Source organism: Camelina sativa, chromosome 7 (genome assembly GCF_000633955.1).
Source record: "Camelina sativa cultivar DH55 chromosome 7, Cs, whole genome shotgun sequence".
Classification (NCBI taxonomy): Eukaryota; Viridiplantae; Streptophyta; class Magnoliopsida; order Brassicales; family Brassicaceae; genus Camelina; species Camelina sativa.
Window position 1 is genome coordinate 12,139,056 of NC_025691.1, and position 9,837 is coordinate 12,148,892.

At 30.3% G+C, this 9,837-nt stretch overlaps 1 protein-coding gene and 1 pseudogene across 1 annotated transcript in view; one reads left to right on the top strand and one right to left on the bottom strand.

Moving 5' to 3' along the window:
- LOC104704549 (autophagy-related protein 18h-like) overlaps positions 1-339 on the bottom strand; it is a 6,708-nt gene extending 6,369 nt beyond the window's left edge. The window contains exon 1 of the mRNA XM_010420613.2: positions 3-339. Coding sequence (XP_010418915.1) covers positions 3-66 — 64 coding nt within the window. The 5' untranslated portion in view covers positions 67-339. The remainder of the gene's footprint in view (positions 1-2) is intronic.
- On the top strand, positions 2,322-7,637 carry LOC104700993 (annotated as a pseudogene).

The following is a 9,837-nucleotide window of genomic DNA, read 5'->3' on the forward strand; positions in this document are numbered from 1 at the left end:
ACCATTCTTCGTCTGATTATGATTATCTCCGTTGTTCTTGATGTTGACCTTGGAGTTACTCTTCATAGTAATTATAAAATTTTCGTGGAAGAGACCACCGGAGAGACACCGGAGAAGAAACAACGATCGGAAACAGCATACGCCGGCGGCGATTACGAAGAAGAAGGGTTAATAACTAAAGAGATCGTTTAATTTAGAAATTTTGAAGCTTCGCCATTTTTTTTGTAATTGGATTAAGCGGTGGCGTGGTTTTGACCTTCTTCACGGAAGAAGAAGACTAAGCGAAGAAGAAGATGTAGAAGAAGAAACGGTTCTTTGCTTTTTTTTTTTTTTTTTTTCCTTTTTGTTTGATTTTTTTTTCTTTGGGTTTGCTTTTTGTTTTGTTCTTTGGGCTTTTTGTGGCTTTTAAGTTTTGTTTTTTTTTTGTTTTTTATTTTTGTCTACTTTGGTAATTGTGAAAATTAAAGACACTATCCGGTTAAAAAAAAAAAGTTACTGTCGTGTTTGGCGTCTACGGATGTGTTAAATTGCTGTGTAAGCAAACAATTTTTGTACATTTGCTCATGGATGTTTTGTGTTCACATTATTTACCTATTTTTCTTTTGGTTTCTTGGCATCTGAGTTTCATTAGAACCATATAGAATCTTTTTTTTGGTTCCTTGGCATCTCAGTTTCATTGGAGTCATAACGAATACATATGGATGACAATAAAGATCTTACCAGAATATAAATTAAACATTAATTGACAAGCCAAAGAAGGCTAACAACTCTTACGAGGAGAAAAAAGAGTTATAAAAACGATTCAACTGCTTCGCCTAGAACCCATCTCAAAAACCTGTTTGTGTTATCACATAACCATAGGCAAGTATTCAATAAAAGTGTAATGGTGTTCTAGTTTTTGTAAGGGTTTTTGGTTTTTGTATCTCAAAATCTCTCTTTTCACCCATTCAAGAGTTTTTTTTTTTTTTTTTTGAACACATTCTAAGTCTGTAAATATAGTTTTCCTAAGAAAATAGAAAATATGGTTTTTGCAAGATTTTAACATTTTTTTTATTAACTTATTTTATTAATAGACCGATCCAATGGGCTCAGGCCTGAAATTACAACCTAATAACATTTACAAAACGGATTTTTTTTCGGTGAACAGAAACAGCGAAATAGAACAATCCTCTGACTCTCCGTCACCCAATGAAAATCGAATCCTCGACCTAGCAAAACGAAGTGCTCGGACTCAAGTCCTTGATCTCCGAATCCATGCAACCGGAAAGCCTTCCGGAGGCAAAGCAATCTTCAGATCCGATCTGGTGGATGCAAAACAAGAAGGGTAGAAAGAGGTGCTGGCTCAAGACAACCTCTCAACAGCTGGAATCCATGAAAGTCATCTAAGATCCTGAAATAGATCTACAGTTAACCACCAAAAACTTTCATCAGAAAAATCCACCTATTCGCACGCGTCTTCCCTCGCTGCCACAACCTCTAACCTAACTTTTAAGCCGTGAAAGACTTCTCTACATCTCCAATAGCATCTTCAAACCAGGAGGAACAAGATCTAAAACTTTTCATCTGCTGAGAAAGGGCCACAACTGCAACGCATGCCGGAAAAACCACACCACTCCAGTGACAGAGAAGAAAGGTTGTGTCACTCCTACTACGTGTCGAAATCCAGACCTTCAGTGAAGATTAGTGCCAATAAAACTAACAAAAACTCGATCTAGATCTAAAAAGGAAAACTTTGTTTTCTCGTGGCAACTAGGATGGGATTCCAACTCCTTGGAATTGTGGAAATCACGCAAATTTCTGAGTTTAACATCTTGGAATCAGTGTTTCTTCTTCTGTTTCTTTTTTGGGTTTATGTTTTCCTCCATTATTGTTTTGTTGTTGTCTGTTTATTCTATAGATTTTCTATTTTTTTTGTTACTTGTATTCTCTGTAACTTCTGTAAAAATTCGAAAATGGTATAATAAATCTTCACATTGATACCAAAAAAAAAAAGGAAAACTTTTAAGAGAGATAAAAAAGTGAATAGTTAGAACGATTGTCCAACTATACAACCATTTATTCATAAAAGAAAAATCATTTCATTTTAGTTTTTCAGTTTCCTAATAAAAATATTTTACCTGACATTTTCTCCATTTTATTTATTATATCTTTTATTTTTTATAAATCTAATAACAAAAAATCTAAATCTAAAATCTAAAAACCATAATATAAAAACTAACAACTATTTATGGCCTTGTTCTCGTTGATTAAATCAATGGGTGGATTCCCATATATGTATCATTGGTATCATAGAAAAGAAAAAAATTACTATCCCAAATTATATTTCAACTCTATATATATTAGTTCGTAAGATGCTCTCCAACAACTCTACTTTGTCATTACTCAATCTTTCACTAGGAATAAAAAAACCCACAAAATTAGGAAAGAGAAAATGAGAGGAGAAATCGATGAAGCTGATCTTGCTCCTGAAACTTCACTTATTAACAAAGAGAATCAAGAACCATCGGCCACAACAACAACTACTCTCTTGTTCACCACTTTGGTCGCTGTGTCTGGTTCTTTCGTTTTTGGCTCAGCTGTGAGTTTTTAAATTGTATACCTTTTTCTTTTTGTTATAATATTAATTTATGTTTCAGCGTTTTATCTCTCATTCTTTACTTAGAATTTTGCTATGACAAATTTGGCAGATAGGATACTCATCACCCGTTCAGTCCGATTTAACCAAACACTTGAATCTCTCTGTGGCAGAGGTAAAACTGTTTTTGATTTGTCTGTCTTTTGCGTTAGGCCAGCAGTTTTTGATTAGTTAGATAATTAGTAAATAATTTCTTTAAGTAATGTGTCTGTGTATAGTCGTATAGACTATGGTTGTAGGAACTAGAAGATAATGGATGAGTGGAGGACTAAAATCAAAATATCTTACTCTATTTTTTTACTATTGAAGTATTGATCAAGGAAAATATGTACTATTAATCGAAATGATGTTGACTTATGTCTATTAGTCCAGATTTCGGTTGTTATCTATCTGTCTACAAATACTACTAGTATTCATTTTCCATGAATTTTTCTGTTAAATTTTAAAATAGTTCTAATTTTTAAGTGAGTTTTTTTTTTTTTACTTTTAAAGTGTTTTATTTTTAGGTCTGAATGTGTAAAATGCTCTAAGTCCGTATCTCGCATATAACAGCACTATTTTGAATCTAATATTTTAAATAATTTAAATATACATGCAGTACTCACTCTTCGGTTCGATTCTAACAATGGGGGGCAATGATCGGCGCAGCTATGAGTGGACGAATAGCCGATTTGATAGGCAGACGAGCAGTAAAAATCTCTTCTACTTTTTCCATGACAATAAAATATTTTAACTTTTGAGTCAAAATGGTAAAAAATCATTTCTGTGTGTGATTAGACTATGGGTTTCTCGGAGATGTTTTGCATTCTTGGCTGGCTGGCGGTCTACCTTTCTAAGGTTATCTTCCATCTCTGTATTTATCATCACATATTCTTTTAAATTACTTAAAAAATAATTTATGTGGTTTTGTAAATTAAGGTTGCAGTTTGGCTTGACGTTGGGAGGTTTTTGGTTGGTTATGGAATGGGCGTTCTTTCGTTTGTGGTAAAATCTCTAAAACTCTAGCTTGAATAATGAAAACAAATTGGGGTGGAATTATGTTATCATCTTTTCTAATATTTATTGTGACAAAGTAGAAATAATGCTTTTGAGGATCTAGAATTACAAGAGCGTGAACTATAAAACAGCAATAATACGAGAAAGGCCAAACTCATCTATACTTTTAATTTCTGTTTGTTAACTGATGATCAGATTCCTGTATACATAGCTGAAATAACTCCTAAGGAGCTTCGAGGTGGGTTTACAACCGTTCATCAGGTAAGAATACAATTATACAGTACATTTAAGTTATTATTTTTGTAAATCAAATCCAAGTTTATAAAATATATACATAACATATATTATTGAACTATTTCCATCGTTCTATAACAATGCTAAAATTTAAGTAAATCATTCACAACATTTAGTAAGTTTGCAGTTAATGATATGTTTGGGTGTCTCTGTGACATATCTCTTGGGCTCTTTTATTGGTTGGCGAATTTTAGCTTTGATCGGTAATAATTTCTTACAAAATGTACATTTGATAAAACAATTTCTCAAAAAAGTAAGTCATACTAATAAATCTAGTTAACATGTTTTAATTTCTTCTTGTTTTGATAGGAATGATACCATGTGTTGTACAAATGATAGGATTATTCATCGTCCCAGAATCTCCTAGATGGTTGGTATGTTATCCGCTTAATTAATGGCTATAATATAAGTAACTGTGAAGATATTAATTATTAGGCTAGATCTAATTAATTCTGCTTGATGTTTGGAAGCTCCGAAAAGTTTTGAAGAATTCGAGTGTGACTGTATATGCAAAAATGTAATTGTTCACAAACATTCACAGGCAAAAGTTGGCAGATGGGAAGAATTTGAGATTGCATTGCAAAGATTACGAGGTGAATCTGCAGATACTTCATATGAGTCTAGTGAGATCAAAGTAAAGTACAACACAAATTCTATATTATCTTGAACTCACAATTTGTTTGCTATAATAATGGTCAATTGAATATTTTAGATGTCTTGTATTATTATATATATATATATATATATATTTTTAGGATTATACGAAAAGACTTACAGATTTATCAGAAGGTAGTCTGGTAGATCTGTTCCAGCCACGATATGCCAAATCTCTATTTGTAAGTTTTAACGTATGAAATTGTACAATAACTACAAGTTATCTTCATTATTCGGTATTGATGAAATGCCAAGTGGGTTTAGGTGGGAGTTGGTCTGATGGTATTGCAACAATTTGGAGGGGTTAATGGAATTGCCTTTTACGCTAGCTCTATTTTTGAATCTGCTGGTAACTTACACATAATATTAAAATTATGTGCCCATATTTATGTAACTATGTAAGTTAATATTTGAACTAGTTCATCATCTTAATTTTGTAATTTTGTAACTTTGTAGGGTTTTCATCCAAAATTGGAATGATTGCAATGGTTGTCGTACAAGTAAGTTTTTTTTTTTTTACATAGCATTTTTAACGAAAAGTGTAATCACACAACATCTAAGAACACCAACTAGTACGAAAACATTTAATTATAATACTGAAAATTTTCTAGGGAGAAAAGACTAAACAAAGAAGAGAGATTGATCTATTTGAGGGAAAAATTGTCAAAATCAACCTCAAGCATTTGTTAAACGTTTTTTCATACCTAAACTTTTGTACCTTACAAATAACAATCTTAACAGTGTTAAAATTTAAATTTACTATCTGAAATATATGAAATATTGTCAATTTCAACATATTTTTGAACGGTATTAAGTTGGAATTTAGCGGTGCTGAGTTAGACGACTTGTGGCGTCTATGAGACTCTATGACTAACTAAAACAACGTCATTTTGTAATTTCGTAGCAACCACAACACACTAAAAAATGATTAAAACGATATTGTTTTAGTCGATCTCAATGCCACATGGACGTTGTGAGTCGTCTGACTCAACACTGTTAAACTTCGATTTAACACTGTTCGAACAAATGTTGAAATTGACAGCATTTCATATAGTTCAAGTAGCAAATTTGAGTTTTAACACGGTTCAGGATGCTATTTGCAGGGTATTGAAGTCTAGGTATAAAAAAGCGTTTTAGAAATAGTTGGAATTGATTTTGACCGTTTTCCCCATCTATTTCATACAAAAAAAAAGAGATTGATAGTAAAGTTTCTAGGAAAGTTTAAAGATTAAAGATAGATAAATTTTGTATTGATATAAAAAAATATATCCGAAAAATGTAACTAGAGAAAACACCAACTAGTGTTCCACATTTATTATATGTTTATTGACTTTATTCTAGTAAAACTGTTTAAGTTTGTATAATTTCCATTTTATAAATTTACTAAGATGTATGAAACTCATATCATTTGCCCAAAAACTCAAAGAAAATTGTGATCTAACTCAACCATTACCAATTTATTTCAGTTAAAATTTCATAAAACCTATCCATTACAATGGAAACATATATGAGTACGATTAAATTAAGATATGCCATTTAATAATTATTTGTAGCTGATATAGAGTATTTTTTTCAGATTCCAATGACAACTATAGGTGTCTTGTTGATGGATAAATCAGGAAGGCGACCACTACTTCTAGTAAGAGAATTATGGTTTAACAATTTTTTTCTTTTCGAAAGTATTGTAATTTTTGAATATATTATTATTACAAAAATCATCAAAAATTAGTGGTGTAAAATAATATTTCAAATTTATTATATATATATATATATATAGTGAAAATATGTATTAAGTTTTTATTCATCTCTTCAGATTTCTGCTACCGGAACATGCATCGGGTGTTTCCTCCTCGGCTTATCATTTTCTTTACAGGTTCTCTCTTTATTTATATTTTTGATAGAACTTTCATACAAGAAAAATATGATGTACATGTGTTTTATTGACAGTGGAAATAGATATACTTATCCGTTAAACACATTAATTTTATGTAATTATATAAAATATTTTCTTATTTAACCGAAAAAAACTCACTGTCTTCTTCTTATACATACTGTTAAAAATATTTTTGCACTCTATGGTGATTAGTAGCATTTAATTAGGAATCTATTTTATTGAAAATTAATAGATATATTTTTAATACGAATTTTCATACTTTAATATATTTAAATTCACATATTATAAAATTTGAGTTCATCAAATTGTAGGTTGTAAGCCTATTCAGTGGAGAAACTTCATATATAGCACTCACAGGAGTTTTGGTATGTTTTATACCTAGAAACTTCATATTGCTTTATATTTTAGTCAACAATATATAAATACATTGAATATATTGATAAGATATAAGAAATTTACATTTACACATCAGATGTACACCGGATCATTCTCACTTGGGATGGGTGGGATCCCTTGGGTTATTATGTCAGAGGTAAATAATAAATATACAAATTATTTGGGTTTTATACATATTAAATCCATGTGGTATAGATTTGATTGTATGTAATTATGACCTTTTACGATTTTTTCATAGTTTCTTTGATAAAATATAAACTAATTTATTATTTTTGTAAAGATATTTCCAATAGATATAAAAGGACCAGCCGGAAGCCTAGTGACTGTTGTTAGCTGGATTGGATCATGGATTATATCCTTTACATTTAACTTCCTAATGATTTGGAGTCCAGGAGGTACTGTATATATATATATATATATATATTTACTGTATTTATTTTGTATGATTTTTCAGTTGATTTTGTCTCTTGAAGTACTAAATGTGAAATACATTTTTAATCTGCAGGAACGTTTTATGTTTTCGCTACAGTTTGTGGAGTTACGGTTATTTTTGTAGCAAAGCTCGTATCAGAAACCAAAGGTCGAACACTCGAAAAAATTCAATCTTCCATTGGTTATGTGCAACTCTAATGTTTAGATAGTTAATTTACGAGGACATCAATCCCTAACAAACAACATTTGGATATAAGATTTTACAGTTTTATGTACAATTTAGTCATGACTCATGAGTTTGCTATATATTACATGAAAGATGGGGAATTTAATTTTGTTGCATATAGCTGCTAACATGTTGGCAAGTTTATAGAAAGTTACACACTCTTATATATGTAACTAGAAAAATGTCTGTGGGTTATATATTAATACTGATTTTGAATGTAAAATGAAGGTACATTAGTTCTTATATCTTAATGCATTATAATTGTTAACTTGTTAACTAGACAGTAACCCGCGCTGTCTAGCGCGTGAAAATATTTACAATATTTTGATTTGCTAGTTTTAATAAAAAAATGTTTGTAGTATTTGATTTAATTTACATTATATGTGTGTCATATTTTGATCTAGACTCGTAGTCGGTTCAGTAAACTCAATGTTCCACACTAATCAGTTTTGGATCTAATAGTATAATCTCTTGATTATAAATTTGTTAAAATTCAAAAAAGAACCCCAGTAAAATCCGTATGGACTCGTGATATGGTATTAGTGGCTAAAACGGTTATATTTAAAAGTTCATTAAAATAACTTTTAGTTGTATATACTAAATTAAATAAAACTTATGATTTATGATTTCTTTTTTTAAAATAATATTTTAATACTGTTGACAAAAAGAAAATAATATTTTAATACTAAACAATATAAGGTTGTCTTCCCACAAAAAAAAATGTATTAGGTTTTTTCTGGTTTTCGTTTAAGAACATTATATATTTCTTATAATTTTATCCATAATCACACACACACACACACATATATATATATATATATAAATGATTATTTCACAACAAATCAATAAATAAAACTAAAAGCTACATGAATAAGGTTTAACCCGGGTGGACTGTGGCAGAATGACTTGTTATAATTTCGAAGATCAAATATTATGCAATTGAAATTTTGTTTAATGTAATTTAGAACCTCCCCATTAAGAACAATTCTATATATGTATTTTAATATATTATTCATAAGTTAAATCATGAACATGCCAAACGTTATAATAAATATAGCCCACAAAAAAAACTATTTTGTAAACTTTTTTTTGACTAAGCCTGATTTAAATTATATGAATATTTTACTTTCTATTGTTGAATACCATTGCGCAAATTACATCATTATTATGGAATGGTTAAATCTATGATTACAAAAATCACAATGTTATGGTATAATGCTTCTAAATGTTCCAATTCTAGAAAATATATATACGAATATAAATATAAGGGAAAATCCAAACATTAAAAAAAAACTCCCACAATCGCGAGTGGGTAAATATCAAAGAATTATAATTTGTGGTGTTGGAGTTGGATGCAGAGCAGCCAAGATGTCAAACAGTTACTATGTTAGATAAATATATATAAGTAAAGGGTTGAACTTAATTCGATGAAAAGAACAATGTGAGATATAACATTATGTCACATACTACTATCTCAACGTATCTTCCCTCCTAAGTTTCCTGCAAATTGAAAATATAGGTGTTGCACTTTTGCAAGCTTCCTCAGAGTTTTTGGGGCATAACTACGACCTTTGTCACGTATACCCTGCAAGGTATAAAAGAGATAATGAGAATAAATATCTAAGAGAGATTTCTAGATTTACACATTTCTTTTCTGTAAAAAAAAAAGATTGCACTTATGTTCAACTTTTCCCATATATTCTCTTATACAATAGTTAACTTAAGGTCATTTTTCGAACTGCAACAGTTTAGCAAATCACATCAGTATTCTGTAAATTTCAATGGATGAGATTGAAAAATTGGATTCTATAATTGTTCAAGTTTGGTAAAAATTTGACCTGGTTCGTAAGTCACGCCCTATGTCCGTATCACACACCATTGAAGCAGCTCTAAGCATATCTGCATATTCACACCTGCATAAGATTAATCTTACCCTTTGGTCAGCTAACACCATCTTAAATGTCTCCCCAGAATGAGTAGTATATTGCTTCCAAGTATTGAGGACTTAAACAATGAACACGCCTGCTGCTTTTGAATGACTTTACATCAGCAAGGTAAGTCGAGTCATCGCACTAATCATTTTTTTTGAACTTTAAAGTGAAACAAAGATAAAATATTATTTGATTGTAAGATGAGTATGAGGTGAGATGAATTTTTGGGTTGGCACTGGAAGATAATATATATATATATATACGCTCTATAGTCGTGGATTTAGGTTAGAACATACGACATAGATAATAGGGAATATTACAATATACTGAACTTTAAGAATGAATATTCGTGTAGAAAAGATTTGAAAATCATTTAATC